General features: G+C 34.9%; 1 protein-coding gene across 1 annotated transcript in view; it reads right to left on the reverse strand.

Annotated features, from left to right (window-relative positions):
* Megf8 (multiple EGF like domains 8) overlaps window positions 1-24,610 on the reverse strand; it is a 752,012-nt gene that overhangs the window by 261,317 nt on the left and 466,085 nt on the right. The window contains exon 24 of the mRNA XM_090404705.1: window positions 3,128-3,275. Within this exon, the coding sequence (XP_090260831.1) occupies window positions 3,128-3,275 (148 nt within the window). The remainder of the gene's footprint in view (window positions 1-3,127; window positions 3,276-24,610) is intronic.

Below are 24,610 nucleotides of genomic sequence, written 5' to 3' on the forward strand. Positions count from 1 at the left end.
AACTCCATGGTGGACACACGAAGTTAAAGAGGAAGTGAAGGAAAAGAAGAAAGCATATCAAAAGTTCCTGTCAAATAAGTCAGCTTGTGCTCTTAAAGAATATAAGTCATGGGAAGACTGGTAAGAACATAGAAAATAAATATCAAGAAGATGGCAAGATATTCTGGAGGTTCTTGAAGAAGCTCAGAAATGAAGGAAAGAGAGCTATAAAAGGATTTAGAGATGATAAAGGTGACATGAAAACTGGAGAAAACAATATCCTTGAAGTATGGAGTATTTACTTCGAAAAATTTTACTTTGCTAAATGAAACAATCAGTGACAGTACACTGGTAAAAAACACACTAATTAGGCATGCATTCAGGAACACATATCCACACTTGAAGTAGAAAAAGCCATCAAAAGCCTGAAATGTGGAAAGGCAGCTGGAGTAGATGATATTCAACCAGAAATATTCAAGTATGGAGGTATAAAAGTCTTACAGTGGCTGCACTGCATAGTTCAGAAAGCCTGGACAGAGGGACAAATTCTGGATGATTGGAGTAGAGCTCTCATAGTACTCATATATAAAAAGGGAAATAAAACTGAATATGAGAATTACAGAGGTATTTCTCTACTGAGTACTCCTGGTAAAATTTACGCAAGTATACTTGAGAAACGGTTCAGAAGGACTGTGGAAGAAAAGCTTGGTGAAGAACAAACTGGATTCAGGACAAATAGGGGCTGTCACGATCAGATTTTCACTTTACGACAAATAGTTGAGAAATCATGGGAATATACCAAAGATCTGTATTTAAGTTATGTAGTTCTGGAAAAAGCATATGACAAGGTGTCAAGAGAGAAGCTATTCAAAACGCTGCAGTTGTATGGTGTCAGTGGGGGGGTCTTTATTTGAGTTGTAAATCAGCAGTCAGAACTGAAGGAAGTACAGCAAGATGGTTTAATGTTAAATCTAGTGTCAGACAAGGAGGTACATTATCCCCTCTGTTATTCAATATAAATAATGAATAACAGAGGGGATAATGTACATCCTTGTCTCACACCAGATTTCACATTAAACCATCTTCCTGTACTTCCTTCAATTCTAACTGCTGACATACAACTCAAATAAAGACTAAGTACTGCTTCATATAATGCCCCATTGACACCATATAACTGTAGCGTTTCGAATAGCTTCTATCTTGGCACCTTGTCATATGCCTTTTCCAGATCGACAAAACTTAAATACAGATCTTTGTTATATTCCCATGCTTTCTCAACTATTTGTAGTAAAGTAAAGATCTGATCCTGACAGCCTCTATTTGACCTGAATCCAGCTTGTTCTTCATCAAGCTTTTCTTCAACAATTCTTCTCAACCATTTCTCAAGTATACTTGCATAAATCTTGCCAGGAACACTTAGTAGGGAAATACCTCTAATTCTCACATTGTTTTATTTCCCTTTTTTATATATGGGTACTATGAGAGCTCTACTCCAATCATCAGGAATTCGTACCTCTAGGCTTTCTGAACTATGCAGTGCAGCCACTATAAGACTTTTATACCACCATATTTCAGCATTTCTGGTCGAATATCATCTACTCTTGCTGCCTTTCCACATTTCAAGCCTTTGATGGCTTTTTCTACTTCAAGTATGGATATGTATTCCTGCCTGTATGCCTGTTGAGTGATTTTTACCACTGTGCTATCACTGCTTGTTTCATTTAGCAATTTTCCAAAGTAAATACTCCATACTTCAAGGATATCTTTTTCTCCCATTTTCATGTCACCTTTATCATCTCTAACTCCTTTTACAGCACTGTCTAAGCTTCTTCAACAACCTCCAGAATATCTTACCACCTTCTTGATATTTATTTTCTATGTTCTTCCCAAAGTCCTCCCATGACTTCTGTTTAGCTAGTTTTACACAGTGTTTAGCATTCTTGCATTTTCTCTGTATTCTCTAAGAGCACACACTGACTTATTTGCCAGAAACTTTTGATATGCTTTCTTCTTTTCCTTCACTGCCTCTTTAACTTCCTGTGTCCACCATGGAGTTCTGATTTTTCTATGCTTGCAGACAACCTCACCACATGCCTCTCTGGCTGAATCAATCAGGGTTTGCTTCAAGACTTGCCACTGAATCTCCAAGGTTTGGTTTGTTCTCAAACTCTTTCATTTTTTCTTCAATACTCTTTGTGTATTTTAGTCTACAGTTCACATCTGAGAGCTGCTCAACTTTACTTTATGCTAATGATGTTATACTTCTAAATAAATCCGCTATATGTCTGCAAGATTCTCTGACTAAAATGAATAACTGTTGTAATAAATACGGTATGAAGGTCAGCAATAACAAGACAATGAAAGTAAGCAGAAGTACTGAAAATATCAACACATTGTGAATGGAGAACCTATATTACAAGTAAAACATTTCAGCTACTTAGGCACGATTTTTAGTGAAGATAGTAAGTTAAATTTGGAAGTAGAGCACAGAATCAACAAAGCTGGTATGGTAGGAAATCAACTGAATAAATTTGTATGGAATAAGAGAGAAATTAGTCAAAACACTAAATTAGCTGTACACAAGACAGTGTTCAAACAAATTTTAACTTATAGATCTGAGAGCTGGGTTAGAAATAGAACACTTAACCAAAGAGTAGAGACTGCAGTTATGAGAGCCCTTAGAAGGATTAGGGGCATGAACAGATAGCATCAATTACGAGGATATTAGGAAAGAACTTGACATTGTTAGCATCGAGGAGTGTGTTAGCAGAGCTAATCTCAGGTGGTATGGTCACTTAAACAGAATTGGAGAGAAAAAATTCGCAAAACAAGTGTTCTCTGCCAGGTTGGCAGGAAAAAGACTCAGAGAAAGACTAAGATATAGGTAGATTGATATGGTACAAGGTGCCTTAGAAGATAGAAATATGAGATCTGATAAGGTGACTATTACCTGTTGAAGCCTTAACAGGTAATAGATTAATTTGAAGGGAAATTGTTGATAGAAAGTTAGTAATGATGTAAATTTTTCATGTAGTACTATCATATCCTGTACATCCCCCCCCGCCTTGAGGGTACATGTTAGGAATTTGATGATGACATTAATGTATATATTTAAAACACAAAACATATCGGAAACAAATTTACCAACCTTCATCATCGAGAGGAAGCCACAAATTACACAGATAAACATATGCATACGATTTGATTATTGGCTCTCCACTTCCACTACCACGCCCACCAAGAACCACCATATAATTGTCAGTACTTACAGCTGTATGAAAATATCTGGGATGGGGCTGGAGAGAAAAAATAAAAGTAAAACATTGCATTAAGACGATCTGTTATGTTTATTTCAAAATGAATGTCAATGTTTATTTAAAAGTTAAATAAAAATGTACACATACACAATATTAAAATATTTTTTCTTTTACATCAACCCCAGAGCAGTACACATCAGTACTGCTCTGGGGGTTGATGAGAACACCCAGAGGTTAAAGAGAAAGTGGGAATACACTGATAGAGTACCACTGTTTTAGGAATTAAAAAAAAGAAACACAACAATATCCATTTTCCATCTGTGCATTAGACAAATTAAGCTTTGCTTCTCCAACATTTATCTTTGAAAATATTAAGAACATCAATTCCAAATGTTTTCCCCATGAGAGTAGCCAAAGTTAGTAGCTCCTCATAGCATTGAAAATCTGCCGTTATAATGTGAACATGAAGCAAAACTTGTGCTGAATCATTGATATCAGTGGACTCATCTAGGCAATTGAAAAATAAGGATCTTCGTTTTGGCAAATTTTTTGAAGTTGTTCAGTAATGTTGACAGCTAATTTATGATGTCGTTCAATTATAATTCTTCGTGAAAGAGGAAGTTGTTTGTATTTATTAACTAGAGGTGCTCATAGTAGCCTCTAGTGAGAAATTAATATAATATGATGGTGCACTTACCATTGAACAACGGATAAGGAGAAATGCCAACCACTGAACAATGCATAAATCTATAATAGCAGTGGATTTTTAAACATTGTGTTTTAAAAATAATATTTTTTTTTAAATATAATTACTTAAACATGCCCTTTGAGAATGCATAATTTGTAAAAAATGAAGATAGATAATTAGCAAAATATGCAAAAAGGCTAAACTGAACACCTAAAATGTCTGCAGGCCCCCTATAGCTGGTATAGAGAGAATGCAAAAGGAGTGCAGAAAGATTTTCTTTGTTTGAAGCAGTCAATGATGTTAACCAGCTTATTTGTAGTTATATGCAAAAGACAAACAAGGACAACTACTTCAGCAGAACAGCACCTGTGAAAATACCTATAGAAGAGAAAAAAGGCAGAAACAGAATGTCTCTGAAAAGGTGAATAAGTAGGTTTGGAAGAGATGGGTAGTGAATTAACCAGATCGTTATTTTCTAGATGGTATGAAAAAATATTTACGGATGATTTTGGTGCATTTCCACAAATGTAAAAACACCATTCAAAGTCAGGTAAATTTGTCATTTTTACAGTGACAGAAGTTGTATAGGAAAGAAGAAATTGTTTGAAACAGAAAAGGACACCAAATGTGGTAGAGGTAAACAGAATATGAATGCAATATGCTTTTGCCAAGTTGCAGTTGAAATGGTTGCCTTCATCTGAATGAAATATGGCAAAGAGACTGGTGTGCAATGTATTGAACACTTATCTACATGCGCTTACAAAATCTTCTATAGTGAACTTACAATAATTTCCTTATGAAAGATATTGTTTATTTGAGCACTGCAAAATTGGCCAAATGAAAATGAGAAATGGAGTGTATTATCATCAACAAAATTATGGATTGGATTTAAGAGACAAAAGTACAGAGCTCTCCTGGGTGCTCCAGCATTGGTGGAGAAACCTGAAGAAAAGTAGTCAGCCATTCACCATAGCATTCACAATGAATAATCAGAGAGGCAATTGGCAACTGAATTACAGAAGCTAGACAGTAAACCATAATATAATTTTGCAAGGCTCTTATGTCAGACTGAGTCAAATGTCTTGGAAATGTCTACAGCAAATACTTGAGTTTTTCTAATCTGTTCATAGTTTGCATCCATAGATGGATGATGTTGGTATGGAGACCTGCTGTAGATGTCCTATCATTATAATGACTGGTGAGCCACTGATTAACTAATGAACTTCCACATGGTGAAAAAAGTTAGGTGTTGGTGATTTTCTCCATGATTTTTGACAGAAGGAAAATGCAATGGGAGGAAAGTTTGAAGGTCCACTCTTATCTTCTTTCTTTCTTACTGCTGTGAAGTAAGACAGATGTCAGCTGAGTACAAAAGATTATAAAAAGCAATATAAGATGCTGTTAATTTTTGAAGCACAAGTTTTGACTGCAACTAGGAAGATATCATCAGGACTGGAAGGCTTGTGGATATCCAGGATTCTTCTGATGTCTTGCTGATGAAAAATCATAGATGGAATGCAGTAAGCTGTTCTTGGTAGTGTGTGTATGTGGAAAGATACTTTACTTTGGTTATCAATGCAGGAACTGGAGAAGAAAAATTCTTCTCCAGTTCCTGCTCAGTCCTATCATAGGTGATAGGGCTGACATAGAATCACACATGGATGTGAGAGGCAGAGGTGACAACATGGATAGGCAAAAGTTGTGTAATGGCATTGGTAAGGAACTAAAATGCTTGGCTTCCATATATATATATATATATATCATCATTATCAGCCACCGTCGATCCACTGCTGGATATAGGCCTTTCCAAGATTACTCCAAAAGTGCCTGTCCATGGCTCTCCTTTCCCTTGTCACTCCTGCAAAGCTGATGATATCATCAATACACCGTGATTTAGGTCAGCATCGTGGCTGTTTTTCCTCTCATGGAATCCAATCCAGTACTTCTTTTGTCCATCATTGATCTTGTCTTCGAGCAATATGCCCAGCCCATTGCCACTTCAAATGTTTCACTCTTCCTATGATGTCAGAGACTTAGGTTTGATTTCTTATCCACGTATTCCTTTTGTGATCCAGTCTTGTGATACCAAGCATACTAATTTGTGTTGTTCTTAATTTTTGAATTTCTTTTGCACTTAGTGTCCATGTTTCACAGCCATATGTTAATATAGGAAGAATACACTGATTAAAAACTTTTCTCTTCAATCATAATGGCAGTTGGCTTTCGAATATTGCATGTAATTTTCGAAATGCTTTCCACCCAAGGATTGTGCATCTTAATTTCATCAGTGTTATTTTGTTCCATTGATATCTGTTGTCCTTAGTATATTATTACATATGATACATACATTTGATTACATATGATACAGTTTAACAGTTTATTATTATTCACATCATGTATACAAATTATACATATTATACTATTCAACTTGTATAATTATGACAATATTTCATAATACAATTCAATGCACAGTACAATATTACAAAATAAAATTCATGTATTACTATCATATTCTGTTGGTAATAACACTTATTTTGGCTATTATTTTATTATTATTATTATTATTTGACACCTCCAGGGAGTCCAAGGACTCATCGAGGGAGGGCGCCAGGTCTACAACTCCGTCTCCACCATTCAATCACAACTGACCACAACTACACCAACGCCATCTACCGCATACCACCACTGGTATTTCCACAGACAATCACAAACATCCATGCCCACGGCGGGATTCGAACCCGCAGCCCTTTGGCTGGAGAGCAGATACGCTATCCACTCAGCCAACCAGGCCGGCAAAGAATTATTTAAACCCCAGTTTGTTTTTCACTTTCGGTGTCTGATTATTATTATTATTATTACATCGCACTTCCAGGGAGTCCAAAGACTCATCGAGGGAGGGCATCTACTCTACAACTCTACATCTCACTACTCCACCAACCTTCATTATCTACCACCAATGCCAACTACCACCACCACTAGTACTTTCACAGACAATCACAAACATCCATGCCCATTGTGGGATTCAAACCCACGGCCTTTTGGCTGAAGAGTAGATACGCTAACCACTCGGCCAACCAGGCCGGAAATTATGGTTAATAAAACGTTTTCTCATATATGTAAGTAGAATATAATATATTTCGAATGGTTGCATAGTTATTATAAGTAACTGGTTTAGAGTAATGTAAGTTAGTTAATGCAAATATGTGTAACCAAGGGCTGTAGCCATACTGGTTACTAGAAAAGTAATTAGCTCAAAACAGACACTGAGAGTCCAGGACTGCATCTAAGAGGGCTCCCTTACTACTTGTTTAATTTTCTCATTATTGATTTTTATTATTTCTGGTTGGACATAGCTATTGAACATAACTTGGGTATTCTTTAGGCCAGCTGTTTTCTAGCAATTTGGAGTTCATGGCTACAAGTCTGTAATTCATGCACAGTTGAAGTAAAGATAACAATGTCATCTGCAAAGCGTAAATGGCTTAAATATCTTCCATTTATCTTCAGACCTTTCTCTTCCCAATCAAGGTTTGAATATTTCTTCTAGGCATGCTGTGAATAATTTTGGAGATACTTTGTCACCCTGTCTTATACATCTCTGTATTTCCACAGTAGAGATTTCCATTGAAATGAATTGCTGCTGTGGCATTGGTGTATGCTGATTTGATGGTCCTGACATATAGCTCTTCCACTTGTTGTGGAAGAGCCATATGTCAGGAAGTTCTTGTTCTTTTGGTTATGCTAGGTCCAGAGTCGTACAAAGCCTATGAGCTAAGATTTTTGTAAACACTGATAGTAGACTGATGGGTTGGTAGTTCGTCAAGTCTTCTACCTCACCTTTTTTATGTATCAGAATTAGGGTAGCCTTCTTCTATGTTCATGGTACATCATTTCTCTACCCGTTTTGCAGCTTTTCCATTTTGCAAGTTTTGGATGCTCCACATAACTTCTTCTGGTAGAATCTGTGGTACTTCATCATCCTGATACTGAGTAATACATAATACTGAGTAAAATTCTTCAATTCTTTTTGCTATAGCATATCTATCTCTGGTTATGGCCCCATCTTGTAGTTTGACAGCAACCATCTGTTTATTGCTGTTCATCAATTGCTGTTTGGCTTTTTTTGAGACTATGGTTGTTTTCAATTGTTTGTTGTATGAATTTACAATTGAATTTTCTTATTTCTTCTGTGATGTTTTCTGATCGTTTTGCACAATTACGGTGCATTCAATTCTATTCTGTAGGTTATTTGAGTGTTTCATTTCTTCATAAGCTGTTTTGTTTCTTCAGAAATTTTGTCTTGTTTCTGTTCTGTAGTACCAGCTATTTCAAGTGAGCATTATAAAAGGTTTTGGGTAATAATGTCATTACTTTCTGATGGATCAGCATTGTCATCTATAATAAGATGTTTAAAGCTATTGTTTAGTTCATGTTGGAATATATCTTTTTTAATGTTGAGTTTGCGTACATCTATGTTTTGCTTTGATCTTCGAAACATTTTTCTTTATGGCAGTTTATTTGAATGTTGCTGTGTACCATATGATGTCACTTCCAATCTTAAAGGTGTTTATAACAGAGCAGTCTTGAAAGATGTTTTTCATGTCCACACTTCTAATGTATTTTTTTCTTGAAAAAAGAATTCATGATGTTCAGGTTTTCTTTATATATATATATATATATATATGTTAAAAATACCAAGCTATTTTAAACCTGGTTTTACTCCATTTCCCAAGTAAGCAAACACACAAATAAGTCTGTTTGCTTACTTGGGAAATGGAGTAACACCAGGTTTAAAATTGCTTGGTATTTTTAACATTTATTCTACCCAAGGTAAAATACCTTCTATATATATATATACAGGGTGTTCGGGATAAATTTGACATATTTATAATTAATTATATTTTTCCGTAAGTTACATGTATTAACACACACTTCTCTTCATTTAAAAGTTTGGACCCTTCTTCATTCATATACAAGATGTCAGAAAGGATGGATAGCTGGAACCCACCTGAATCATGGAAGAGAATAACTTGTATCATGATGATTCGTGCCCGCCATCAAAATAAGGATATTACGACTGCTGCCCAATGCTCCCTGAATACAGTAAAAACAATCAGGCATGAACTAGAGACTTGCAATGGTGACTACGAGGATGTAGCAAGAAGAAAGATCCCTAGCAGACGATCTGATTGCGTTCGTACAGCAGAATTCCTCGCAAATCTGCAGGAACAGGTGTTGAAGAATCCTGGCATTGGAATTCGGGCTTTGTTCGTGGAGTTGCTAACTGTAGTCAAGCCCTGGATAACAAGGGTAGCCAATGGTAGGCCGTATGTATGGCAGCAGGATTCGGCCCCTTGCCACACCTCTGGGAAAAGTCAAAAATGGTTGTCTGAAAATTTCTACGACTTCACCAGTCCAAATGTTTGGCCTCCAAACTCCCCAGACCTTAACCCCATGGATTATTTTGTATGGGGCGCAGTTGAAAAAGACACCAATCGCACTTCCAGTAATACAAAAGCCCAGTTAATGGATAAAATTAAAACAGTTTTTGTGGCCCTTCCCAGGGAGACTGTAGCATCAGCTTGTTCGAGGTTCCGAAGCAGAATTGAAGCTGTGATCGATGCTAATGGTGGTTATTTTGAGTAAATCTTGTTGATAGTATTGTAATTAACTCTGCCTGTAATGTTTTTTTGTCAATTCATTAAATTTAATAGATACAAAGAAGATTTTCTTTTTCCTTACGAAACTGTCAAATTTATCCCGAACACCCTGTATATATATATATATATATATATATATATATATATATATATATATATATATATATATATATATATATATATATTTTTTTTTTTTTTTTTTTTTTTTATGTAGCTCACACCCATGAAAGGTTTATTTGTAAACCTATATTACCCTTGTACTGTGGTTCCATGTTTCATCTCTATAATAGGGTTTCTAGACTAGGATTTTCTTTATATTTTAATTTATCTTGGAACTGTACTCCAAGAGATTGATGAGGCCAGGGACTTGGGAGTGTTGGTGGATAGGGAGATGAAGTTTAGGGGGCACATTGCGAAAGTAGCTAAATCAGCTCATCAACTCACTTGGTTGTTGAAAAATACCTTGACGAGCAGAGAAAAACAAGTTATTGTACCTCTGTACCGAGCCCTGATAAGACCTCATCTCGACTACTGTGCCCAGATTTGGTCACCTCGGTTCCTTCTTGATGGGGGAGGAGGTTGAGAGGATCCAGAGGCGAGTGACTAAGATGATAGCAGGTCTATGGAATGAACCATATGAGAACAGGTTGAAGATTTGTGGGTTGCAGAAACTAGTTGATAGGCAGAAAAGGGGAGACATGATTGAGACATTCAAATTGCTAAAAGGATTCTATAGGATTAATTCAGATGATATTTTTGAGATCAGGACTGGTGGTGGGAGAACTAGGGGACACCCATGGAAGCTGTGCAAGAGCGTGGTTAGCAGGGGTGTTAGAGCTGGGTTCTTTACTTTTAGAGTGGTAAATGAGTGGAATAAGCTGCCAGAGTCTGTTGTGGGTGCTATGACAGTGAGCGAGTTCAAGGCAAGGTATGATAGATACTGTGAGAATGTTGAACAGCTGCGTGAACATGATGTTTAGGGCCTCCCTCGATGAGTCTAAGGACTCCTGGAGTAGCCTGTGGTAATAATAATAATAATAATAATAATCTTATATATATTTTTTGCATTTTTATTTTGCATTTTTTAACCTAGTCTGGAAATTCTACTTTAGAGTTTAAACAAGGAGGAACTTTTTTCAGCTACTTCAAATCTCCAATAAGTTGAACACTGGTCTCACACTGGATGATGAGATTCATCTCCCACCTAAAGACAATCATAAACATCCATGTCCATGGCAGGATTCTAACCCACAACCTGTTGGTTGGAGAGCAGATATACTAACTGCTCAACCACCCGGGCCAGAAATATCGGCACTCATGTTGATGTTTAGTGGAGAAAACACATGTCCAGAAATAACTATTAACGGACTATATTTATATAGGTAATTATACTGTTAAGCCAATATTTCACAAAGAAATACACTAAGCATGTGCATCAAGTCAATCAACAGGAGTGCAAACACAAACTGAGAGTGAAAGGCGGTACCCTCTATGAGTGAAGTGAAGGAATTGTGTTGAAGGTCTTATTATGCTGGTCACTAGATTTTTAGTAAAGTTATGTAGCTGAATTTTATTAATATCTTGAGAATACTGTAGTGCTGTAGCAGATGACAGAAATAATCTGGAATCTGCCTTTCACACTTAGCCTGTATTTCTCTTCATGTTGGTGTGCCAGTGTGTGTGTGTGTGCTTGGTATATTTCTTTGTCTATGAACAAGATGCAATTTTGGCATAATAATCTAATTACATAAATTTTGTTAATTACTTATTATCTCTAAGTGTGTGCCCTTTTTCCACTAAACATAAAATGAGTGATATAAGATTAGTGATCTTGCATGTGAGTAGGAAGCAAATCTTTTGCACTTTGCTCACTCAAGTCAGATTTGGATTTGATGATACTCTTTTTTTGCAGCTGTTGAATGCTGCAAAACTGAGCATGAAGCTGCAGTTAAGATTCTGAGCCACTTGTGATATCCTATATGTTAGTTTATTTTAAAAGGTATTGATTACAACATAGAATAATAAGAAAATAATTAATATTAACTTATTTAATTATTAACTTCTTTAATAACAAACTAATGACGTATTCTGAAAACTTTATTCTAGAAGTACAGAATGGATTTAGAAAAGGACGATCATGTATAGACCCAGCCTTTTGCCTAAAATTAATAATAGAGAAAAGAAGAGAATATAATTTAGAAACACATATTGCATTTATTGACTTTGAAAAAGCATTTGACAAAGTTAAAAGAAACATATTATTTAACATATTAAAAGAAAGACAAATACCAAATAATATCCTAAAAGCTATCACAAGTATATATGAAAATAATCAAATACCAATAAGATTAAATCACGAGCTATCATATACGAGTGAGATAAACCAAGGGGGGTCCCCTCTCAGCAACTCTTTTTAATATCTACTTAAATGAAATAATAATAAAATGGAATAAAAATTTACATCAAGGAATTAAACTTTCTCCTACAGCTAACTTAAACACTCTCCTCTTTGCCGACGACCAAATAATAATTACAAATTCTGAAGATAACTTACAGAAAGCTATTTTAGATCTAAACGAGATACCTAAAGATTATGGTATGATAATATCAACAGAAAAATCAAAAACTATGGCCTTTAAAGGACAAGATCCAGCAAGAACTAAAATAGTAATAGATAACAAGATCTTAGAACAGGTGAATTCATTTAACTACCTGGGATGTATGAGCACATATGAAAATGAAAAAAGATATAAACGTAAAAATTGCAAAATATTTAAAAACAACAGGTGTAATTAACTCTAAATTTAAACCAAACCTAGTTCAAAAATAAACCAGGCTAAAAGTATACAATATATTAGCCCTACCAGTCTTAATGTATGGAAGCAAAATCCTGGACAATAAAACAAAAAGACAAACAAAGATTAACAACAGCAGAAATGAAGTTTATGAGAAAAACTGCAAAGTATACCCTATTTGATCACAAAAGAAACGAAGATATTATGAAAGAATTAAATCAAGAACCAGCAATAGAAAAAATTAAAAAATATAAACATAAATGGATGGAACACATTCAAAGAATGAAAACAGAAAGATTACCAAAACAAGCCTTAAAGTACAAGCCATTAGGAAAAAGAAAACCAGGACGTCCTCTTAAATGATGACTTCTAAGGCCAGAATAGGCCATGCTAGGCCTAATCCTTGATATGCATGATGATGATGATGATGATGATTAACTAATATTTTGCTAGTATTATATCCAACATCTTCATAGCACAAAAACAGTTTGTCACAGTACACAAAATAATAAAATTTGGTATAACAGTGAGACTAGTTGAAAAAGAAAAAAATTGTAATGGTCAACACAAGAAAGTCCTAATTGGTGCCATCTATGTTGGAAAAAGAGAGAAAACAAACATTAATTAGATCTTAAAATAATTGTCTCCCATAATGAAGGGGATACAAATCCTTTGATGCTTATCTGCCAGTAAGTGAAACTCTAAAAACTAGGCCTAAGATCTATGAGTTTCATACTGAAAAACTATCGGCAAATCCAAGTGTAAGTAACCACTTGGTAGTATAAGTGGTTACTTACCAAGGCAACTCGTATCAAAGGTGGAGCAAGCTCCCTCACTATCCTTGATATTTTCTCATAATGTAAAAACACAGCCCCTAGGGAATGTAATACTGTAATTACATTATGAGGAGAGGTCACTACCCAGACCGGTTTCAACCTTTTTTGAGGTCTCATCAGTGAGTGAGTAGCAGGGGTAGTGACCTCTCCTCATAATGTAATTACAGTATTACATCCCCTAGGGGCTGTGTTTTTACATTATGAGAAAATATCAAGGATAGTGAGGGAGCTTGCTCCACCTTTGATACGAGTTGCCTTGGTAAGTAACCACTTGTACTACCAAGTGGTTACTTACACTTGGATTTGCCGATAGTTTTTCGGCATGAAACTCATAGATCTTATTCCTTGTTCTTAGAGTTTCGCTTACTGGCAGATAAACATCGAAGGATTTGTATCTCCTTCATTATTATTAAGGTTGCCAGAAAAATAGCCTGTTGGCTTTTATTCTAATTATCTCCCATATTTTTGGTAAATTTATACAGCCATACTTGTTGAGGTTTGGAGTATGTTGCAATACTGCTGTTGATTTCAAAAACAAGGTGTTTTTCCACAGCTCACTATGTTAGGACAATTGCAAATGGAGAGAAGCAAAACAGATGGCTTGTATATTCAAACTCTTCCAACTCTATTTTTTGTTTTTGTTGCAAATTATTTTCTTCTGATGATAATTGTTTATCTAATAATGGCTTTTCTGACTGGCAACATGTAAGTGAAAGATTAAAGTCGCACGAACGAAATCCAGTGCACATGAAATGCATGTATTCATGGACACAAATGGGATGTAATTTAAAAAATCACAATACAATTGATCAGGCATATTAAAATGTCATAAAATTTGAAGGTTAAGTTTTGAATGGTTAAGAAATGTTTTAAGACGAATAGTAGCAGCAATTCTTTATTTATCCGAACATAATTTAGCTTTTAGAGGTAATTTTGATACTTTGTACACAGCCCATAATGGTAATTTTTTTGGAATCATAGAATTAATTGCAGAATTTGATCAACTTTTAAAAGATCATTTAATGCGATGTTCGGGAAAAAAATTATAGGTAATAAACAAAATTCGTATCTATCACCCATTGTGCAAAATGAATTAATTGTTGATATGGGAAGGAACCAAAATTCAACAAAATATTGTAAATATGATACGACAGGCAAAGTACTATTCAATAATTCTTGATTGTACTCCTGATGTCAGTCATCAGGAGCAAATTTCAGTAATCTGTAGATGTTTACATATACTTGAAGTAGATATTGAAATTCGTGAACACTTTTTGACGTGTTTAACAACTAATGTCACTACTGGCAAAGGTATATATGAAAATATAAAATCACTTTTGAATAAATTAAATCTTAAATTGTCAGATTGTAGAGGGAAAGGGTATGATAACGGAGCGAATATGAAAGGAGTATATAAGGGAGTCCGTGCTTACATTTGAAATGAAAACGAAAAGGCATTTTATACTCCTTGCACTTGTCATAATTTAAATTTGATTTTAGGGGATGTCGCAAAATCAATTATAGCAATAAATTTTTTTAATGTTATACAAAAAATATTTGTATTATTTACTGCCTCAACTTCACGTTAGGACATATTAAAGAAATTTGTTAAACAATTAACTCCAAAACAGTTATGTGATACAAGATGGGAATGTAGAATAGAATCAGTTAGAGCTGTATGTTTTCAAATTCCAGAATTTTTAAATGCACTAAAAGAATTATTTAAAACTACATCAGATAATACTATCAAAGTAGAAGTGGTTTCAATATATGAACAAATAGATTAATTTGAGTTTATACTAAGCCTTGTAATTTGGTAGCTTTTGTCAAAAATTAATTTAGTAAGTAAAATATTACAAAATGCAAAAATTCCCATAGACGTAGCAACTAAGCATATTAAAGAGTTAGTGCAGTACTTTGAAGAACAGAGAATATCAGGATTTTATAGCTGTTTTGAGATTGCTAAAGAATAGAAATTAAATTTAAAGAAAGTTGAGTACGTTGAAGAAAAGTTTTTTTGATTATGAAACGGCTGATGAATTACATATTATGTCATTGTTTTTCTATATTTTTACTATTATTATTTCTCCTGTGCCAACTAAGAATAAATCTCTAAATAATCTCTCTGGGAGAAGTTTCCCCTTTTCAAGCTCTGACAATATTTTTGAAAATTATGGAGACAACTACCGTGTTTGAATAAAAACTTTAGTTTAATATAACTAAAATCTACAATTCGACGTTTCGACCTTTATGTCAAGGTCGTCTTCTGGAGTGTACAAATATACACAAGAAACAAGCTATACTACAATCAAACTGGTTCGTTAAAGACACTGACCAACCACCTCCACAATTGTTGGCCTGACCTCTGTGAGGAAAAAAAAATAAAAAATAAAAAATTATACATCAACGCTAGAGTTCTATTATTCGTGTTGTCTACTATATACATATATTAACATTATTCCAGCCAGTTGGAGTGGAATGGTTTCTAATACTAGTGGATTGGCTAGAGTCCTGACTTATGTTGAATCTTTCATATTAGGTTGGCTGAATGTGTGCTATCCAGATCCTTGGAATTTTCATACCATCTTTGTTATTGATATTTGGGTGGTTTATCAGGATTTCGCAGGATTCCTTAAATTTTCTTTCGTACCAGGTTTGTGCGGTGTAAGGAGCAGGTGCTTTTCCAGTTGATTTCGTGTAAGGTGTTAAAAGTGCATGGTCTGAGAGGCCTGCTTCACCATAATGGTTATATTTAATGTGTCTAATGTGTTCTTTCTTGCGTATAGGGATTGTCCGTCCTGTTTCACTAATGTACGGTAAGTTACAGGTGCAGTGGATGCAATAGACTCCAGGATGTGCTAATGGGAGGAGAGGATCCTTAGAGGAGCTGAATATGGTTTTAAGTTTGGTGGGTGGTTTAAAGGTGGCATTGAGGTTATAATGTTGTAGGATTCTGTTCATTTTTTCTGATAACCCTTTAATGTATGGGATGGCTACGGTTTTACTGTAATCTAGATTCGTTTTTGTTGTGGTTTTATAGAGTATTTTATTGACAGTAATTTTGTTATAGCCATTATTTATGAATGTGTCACTAATGATTTTTAGTTCTTGTTCAGGGCTTGCTGGTTAGAGCAAATAGTTGTGGCTCTGTTTTTAAGGGTGCTAATGACTCCATATTTTTGTGCTGGGTGGTGGTATGAATTCGCATGTATGTATTGGCCCGTGTGTGTTGGTTTTCGGTAGACCGTGAAGAATAGACTGCCTGAAGGAAGACGTGTAACTAGTGTGTCTAGGAACAGGAGCGAATTTTGGTTTTCGATTTCGATAGTAAATTGTATGTGTTCGTGTTGTTTGTCCAGGTGGCTGAGGAATGTGTTTAGCATTTGTCGCCCGTGCGGCCAGATCGCGAACACGTCGTCGACGTATCTGAGCCAGACTGTCGGTCGTAGCGTGGCAGAATCAAGAGCCCTTTGCTCAAAGGTTTCCATGTAGAAGTTAGCGATTGGAGGTAATAATGGTGAGCCCATGGCTGTACCTTCCTTTTGTAGGTAGAATTTGTTTTGCCACACGAAGTAACCAGGCTTTAGTACGTGGGCAAAGAGGGCCGTAATGTCGGGCGGAAATTTGTTCTGTAGTAGGAGAATTGTGTCATTGATGGGGACATTGGTGAAAAGGGCAGAAACGTCAAAACTGACTAATAAGTCGTCTTTGTCGAGTGTTATGTTTTTGATTTTGTTTATAAAGTGTTGAGTGTGTATTATGTAGGAGGGGGAATGACCTACCAACTCCTTGAGTGTTGCCGCTAATTTCTTGGCTAGGTGGTAATTGGGACTGTCTATTCCTTCCACAATTGGTCGAAGGGGCACATTTTGTTTGTGTATTTTCGGGACCCCCATATATTCTGGGGGGTCAGGCGTAGTGGGGTTTGAGTTTTCTGGTGTCTGTTGCATCCACTGCACCTGTAACTTACCGTACATTGGTGAAACAGGACGGACAATCCCTATACGCAAGAAAGAACGCATTAGACACATTAAATATAACCATTATGGTGAAGCAGGCCTCTCAGACCATGCACTTAACACCTTACACCAAATCAACTGGAAAAGCACCTGCTCCTTACACCGCACAGAAACCTGGTACGAAAGAAAATTTAAGGAATCCTGCGAAATCCTGATAAACCACCCAAATATCAATAACAAAGATGGTATGAAAATTCCAAGGATCTGGATTGCACACATTCAGCCAACCTAATACGAAAGATTCAACATAAGTCAGGACTCTAGCCAATCCACTAGTATTAGAAACCATTCCACTCCAACTGGCTGGAATAATGTGTTAATATATGTATATAGTAGACAACACGAATAATAGAACTCTAGCGTTGATGTATAATTTTTTATTTTTTATTTTTTTTTTCCTCACCAGAGGTCAGGCCAACAATTGTGGAGGCGGTTGGTCAGTGTCTTTAACGAACCAGTTTGATTGTAGTATAGCTTGTTTCTTGTGTATATTTGTACGCTCCAGAGGATGACCTTGACATAAAGGTTGAAACGTCGAATTGTAGATTTTAGTAATATTAAACTAAAGTTTTTATTCAAACATGGTAGTTGTCTCCATAATTTTCAAAAATGCATTCGGATCACCATGCAAGCCTAAAAGAAAGGATTCTGACAATATTTGTTTGTTTTAGCTGCGCCAGTCAGAGCTTTAGAACAGAAAATTCTTGTCCAAAGAAACTTTCCCAGAGAAGTGTTACCTAACTTTATTAAAATATTTAAGTAGCTTAACGTAATCTTAGCATACAGTCATGGCCAAAATACTCTTAACACCCCTTATGTATAGGTCTGTAATTTTGTGAGTGGTAAAATCAGTCTCATGCTCAGACAAAACTCAGGCTTACATAGAAAAACATATTTATTAAATGGCTAAAGAGATTACAATTAAGTTTAAGATGTCAAAGGAAAATCATTTAAATCATTACTAAATCACTAGTTAAGCAAATAAGAAATATTCAAACTGACAAGTATACTATTCACATTCCATGGGTGAATTAGGTTCACACATAGCACAAAATATAAGATCAATTTCTAAACTAAACTTTCTGACATTTTGACCCCTTTACATTAAATTAGGAAATGCACAATCTTAAGTTCTCAGACTACCAGTCCAACACAGTCACTAAATCACTGAGCACAAAGTTACTTTAAAGTTCTTTTTCATCCTAGTCAGAATCTCGTTCCTTCTTTCCTCTAAAGTTAATTATTAATGGGTAAAAAAGTTTCAGTACTTTACCACCTTGACGTGAAGACATCGTGGTTCTTTCATCCATTGTTAACGTCACTGTTTCTCACTAATTTCTTAACTTATATACTTCTTTAACCTCTATTATCTTTTCTTGTGTGTAGCCTAACTAGATTCTACCTAGGGATATTTCCTTTACAGATACTGGCAAATTTGTATTTATACTGCACCAGCCAGTATCCTATAACAGGAATTTATTTAATTTCAGGGAAATATTCCTAGATTCATTGGCATACACTCTAACACACACTTAAATAGATATCGGTACTTTACAGTCATGACCAATGATCTATTACTTAAACATATATATCTAAAATTTCTCCCGCTCTGGTTCTAATTTTATAAGTGGTAATTTGATATCTCGAATTCAGGCATGACTCAGGCATATGCAATAAAACATGTTTATTGGAACTAAATGACAATTATAACTAAATTGAATCAAAATACTAAAACTTCTAGATCTCTTGCTAAGTTAAATCTCATGCTAAGATAATTAAACAATTCTAAATTAATCAAGTTCACCTAGACAGATCAAATTGTTAATCACACGGAACAATAGAAAGCAATGACGATATTACACTAAATTAAGATTCTCTCATGCATGCTATTCATAAAGTACATATTATACAACTTGTTGCTTTCTCAGTTAAGGTTATCTACTAAACAAAATACACTTATTACTTCAGTCATATACAATTAGATTCGTTCCTGACAATTCCTTGTCCAACAGAATTTGCTGTCTCAAATACGAAATCTTATCAAAGTTCTCTAAGGATTGTCGACATTATTTAATCAAACACAAATTTCTATCTTCTATCACTTCCGTAACAAATAACAAAGATCTCTACATTACCCAGTTCTTTCCGAAGGTCTATTAACTACCACATGTCGTTCTGGTCATCCTTCGATCGGCTATCTTGGCACCTGGCGAACTTGAACTAGTTTCTTACACGAATGAGGGCTATCTCCGCTCCTTTCCGATGGGACACCCAGTGACTGGCATGATTCTACATAAGCTGATGATTTGCGTATGGCTCCGCGGTGGAATCTTCTTCAGGAAATAATCAGGATAATCATAGAACTATGATAAGCATAATCAGGAAAACGGCCGCTGTCCGACATCATAGAACTCTGCCTTGTCCTTTCTCCGACCACCGATCAAGAATCCTTGAGATAAAATCCGGAACAAAAGAGGCCTGCAATATGGCTCATCTGTGTTCTAGCACCTCTTTTTGCTGTATTCTTTTTCGCACAACCCTTAGTTTTAATGCCCTTAAGATGATCCTTACTCTTCCTATTGCTGTTAGGTGCTGTCTTCCAGGAAAGCACGCTTACGTTATTTTCCACGTACACTGTAGCCTCCGGCGTTATGACCGATACGTGCGTTTCAGACACGACCTTTGCACAGTTACTCATTACCTGTCTGGCGACTTATGTTATTTGAGATAGCTTAATAGGACACAAATTTCAGCTAATATTTCTTTTACATAGAATCATTAATCTGACACAATTCTCTAGTTTAGTTTTCCGTTTTTGACTACAAATATTTCTAATACAATTCACATATTAATACACATTCTCTTATACAACAAACCAGGTCTTTCTTACTTTCTGCTGGTGTGCATGTATTATCTTAAATTAGTTAGAATTTTCATGTTAGATTCTGAATGAACAACTTCTTAGAAAATCCTGCATTCAGGATCTAATACCGTCCTTTGTGAGGGGGATATCTTTCTGCTATGGTAGATTGCCGCCATGTGGAAGTCACATGTTCGTTACGAAATGGCCACTTTTCTTTGCTGGACACTCACTCATCTCATGGTTTGCTGTCGTTAGCTCGACCGCCATCAAAGGGGAATCCTTTGCTATCTCAAATCTGGGCAGTTCTCCAATTTGGGCCATCGGTAAAGGTAAAACCTTTACCAATGGCCCAAATTGGAGAACTGCCGTCATCTCGTGTGTAGCCTTGTCCAACTTGCATTAGTCAACAACGGGAAAAAGGTTGCAGCGCGCGGTTGTTAAGCTTCCTTCCGGTCATCAGCATCGCTGGTCCGCACGAAAAAACAGGAGGTTCAAACATGCATGAACTCATACTTCTCCTCTGTTACAGCGCCCTCTTTCCACATTTGAATCTTATTCACGGCACCTTCCTATTCGCTCTTATGAAATGGCGTCATACCTCTCTCCTCAATGAGTACTCTTTTCGTAGAATGCGAGTTCCGTTCGCTTTCCACGAACGCTTTCGGTTCAGGCATTACATCATTGTGGGCAGCTAGCTAGCATCCTTTGGACCTTTGTTTGCACTTAGACATACACTTTTACATAGAGTATTTTTTTGATATCAATAATTTTAAACAATATAATTCTATTTAGACATACAATTTTCTCCTCTATTTTACTTCTTTCTAAGATAATTCTAACATGTTTTCTCTTATATTTTGCTTTCTTAAGAGTACAAGTATTTCTAGCTCAGAATTGTGTTAAATCTGAGTTATGTCTTGTTAAATCTTGAATGAATGACTCTTTTGTTGAAAATCTAAAAACCTCATTCAAAATCTAACACACACACCTAAGTGATAACGAAGATAATTTTAGGATAAATTCCTTTTTTGTAATTTTAGATACTGCTTTACAATCTGTCAAAAAAAGATTTGAATTGTATGAAATTCACGAAAAATCATTTGGATTTCTTTATGATATGAAATTAATAAGAAAAATGACAGAAAATTAATTAAAATTTTGCTGCAAACAGCTGAATCAAAAATTAAACACAGATATTGATGAATCTGAATTTTACAATGAATTAATTATTTTTAGAAATATTGTTTCAGAAGATGCACCCATTAATATTTTAAAATTCATAATTGCAAATAATTTGTTGGATATTTATCCAAATATTACTATGACATTTAAAATATTATTGAAGTCCAGTTATGTCGCATCAGCAGAAAGGTCATTTTCCAAATTAAAATTAATAAAAACCTATTTGTGATCTTCTATGTCTCAAGAACATTTGTCGTCCCTGGCAATAATATCTATAGAACATGAAATTGCAAAAAATTTGAATTTTGATAGCGTTATAAATGATTTTATTGATAAGTGCATTAGGTTAAATAAAATTTAATATATTAAGATGTCTTTTAAATCTTATAAGTTGTTACACATATACAGGTATCGCTCGACTGAGAGATTAATTAATGCGGTTAATTAATCCCTCAATGTTACCGCGTATATCAAAATCGCGTTAATCAAATCTAATAATCAATGGTAAAAATTACAATTCGTCCATGATCGATTGCTGCATTAATAATTCGTTTTATATGGTACTCTTTTAGGAAAGATAAAAAATGAATGCAAAGTAAATCTTTAATAAATGCTTCTACCTATATTATTTACTGCAATTTTTTTTTATCAAAAGAAGTTATGAAAAGTCATCTGAACAGTTTTAGTTTTTTTCTTATTAGCATAAATTCTACGAAAACAAGCCAAACGACTCTCCAGACCTTGGCAAACAAGCAATAAAACATAAAGAAAAAAACACTGCAAATATAATACATGATGATAAAAATTAAGTGGATATTGAATCCAACATTATTTCATAGCCGAATATAGACACTACAAGAGTTTCATACCGAATCTATAGAAACTAAAAGTTTCAGCAGATGCAAGCATGAGGAACCTTATGGGCGACTCATAGTAAAGGTGGAGAAAGCTCCATATCACTTTCCTTAGTATTTTCCATAATGTAAAGCATATCTCCTAGAGGACATGTATGAAAAATAAGCCTTTGAGTCTCTATTTCAGTAATATGTTGGTTTATTTATTTTCAGTTACAATCTAGAAATCATTGAACAAAGAATTAAAAAAAAAAAAACCAAACCATACTATGCTGACATCGGAGGTCACGATATCTCTCAGATACAATTTACTGTCAAACATCACAAACCTTTACATAACGTAACCAAACTGACAGCAAAAAACAGTTCAGAATATCACTCGTAACATATGAATGCACAGCTACTCATGACTTCCAAGCTATACACTGAATTGTGTAACAATATTTATAATCAACATTTTTGCATGTATCTGTCAGATCAGCTGAGAGCACTGCAGGGTTAAAGGCGTGTTAATCAAAATTATTGCCACATATCAAGGGATTGCTGCAATTAATTTCGCTGTGTTAATCAAGGGATACATGTATTTCATTCTTTATAGTAAAAATGGATATTTTTTTCATATTTTTATATTATTATTTATATTATTAAATAAATCATTGTTCTGGCGTATTTATATGATAATGTGTACTTACACTTACATAATAAAATAATATATCATGTACATACAAACACATTTATTTTTTAACTAATTTTTTCCCTTTACTTAAATTGATGCTAAAGAGCATACTTGTTTATTTATGTGCATAAATATTTTTCATATTTGATTTAATTAATTAATTAATAAGATATGCTTCCATTTAAAATTTCCATAACATTTACTAACTTTCAGGGGCCCCGCTTTTCCATTTCGCACAGGGCCTGCAAAAATGGAGAAATGGGCCTGATTAGAAGAACAAGTGTTCTCTGCCATGTTGGCAGGAAAAAGACCCAGAGGAAGACCAACACACAGGTGGATTGATACGGTAAAAAGTGCCTTAGAAGATTTATAAGATCTGACAATGCCTTGAGTAACAGACTGAGATGGAGGAAAATAGTAGATAGGAAGTTAGTAATGATGTGAATCTTTCATGTAGTACTATCATATCCTATACAACCCTTGAGGGTACATGGCAGAATTTGATGATAATGAATTTTTAAATATAAATCTAAATGGCTCAACAAATGTTTCTTTTTTTTTTTTTTTAATTATTAAAATCAATTAACATTTTTTTACCTTGTATAGATCATTTACACTAGTTTTATTTATAGTGTTATTTCTTGTATATACCCTTTTATAAAATCTTGTTTTTTTATTTCTTTTATGAACTTTTTGCACTTTATTGGTCATTTTACAACTGCTTTTTATCCATTTTTATATCTTGTTTTTTGTACACCTTTCTTTTTAGAAATGTACTTATATACATTTTTTTTTATCTGTACTCATTTGTTTCAAGGCCTGTGTAGCTCAGGGGAAGTGGTGCTTGCATCCTCTGTGCTTGGTTGCTCGAAGTTAGACTTAAGTTCAAGTCTGGTCGGCGACTAGAGGAACTTTTTCTAAGTCTTTCTTCAACCAGTTCCCAAGTTAGTCGATCTCTGGTAGTGGGAAAGCAGGTTTTTCCTCCTGGAAACTCAAGAAAATTGACTGTAGTACCTGCATTATTTCAGACAGTAGCACATCTTGTTAGGGTTAGGTACCAAGAGTTGGCAGCACTTGTTTGCCAGCCTTTTCATCGGTGGCTGCTATAATTAGTGATAGACATGGGCCAGATATCTGATTGGCTACCGGTGGAGAATGAACTGCCTACTGAGTCTAAAAAGCTAGATAAGGTATAAAGGCCTTGCCTACTCCCTATAAGGGAATAAAAGGCATTAGCTGATTTATATTTTCTTTTTTTATTTATAATCTAAATGGATTTATCCATGTAGATATTTATAAAATGAAATACAAATTTCTATCTGTTAAAGTTATATACTGTAGAGCCTTCGTAGCTTAGTCAGTAAAGATGAAACCTTTTGGTCGGAAAGACATGAATTTGATTCCCATTCAAGACATGAGGAATCTTTATCTAGTCTCTTTCAACTAAAGTGAGTTAGACAGTCTCATACGGCAGTAGGGGATTTTTCACCTGGAAACTTGGGTTTTTCATCCCCGAGAACAGGTAAACTGACCCTGTGAACAAATGCATCTACAGACACAGGGCCAACCATCTTATCCTCGAGACAGTCGCAGTTGTGAAGTCCACAGCTAAAGAACCTCAATGGTTTGTGAAAAGCTTAAGACAAGACAAAGTTATATACTGTACATCAGTAAAATAACACTGTTTAGCTTATTATAAATTATACTTCATATTTAAACTATTAAAAATGAGACGAAACATAAAACTAGACAAAAACTTAATTTCTAAAATAGGATATGCAGAACTATGCAAAACAATAAG

This window comes from Typopeltis vanoorti, chromosome 1 (genome assembly GCF_054136105.1).
Source record: "Typopeltis vanoorti isolate ZY-2024b chromosome 1, IOZ_Tvanoo_1.0, whole genome shotgun sequence".
In the NCBI taxonomy this organism is placed as follows: domain Eukaryota; kingdom Metazoa; phylum Arthropoda; class Arachnida; order Uropygi; family Thelyphonidae; genus Typopeltis; species Typopeltis vanoorti.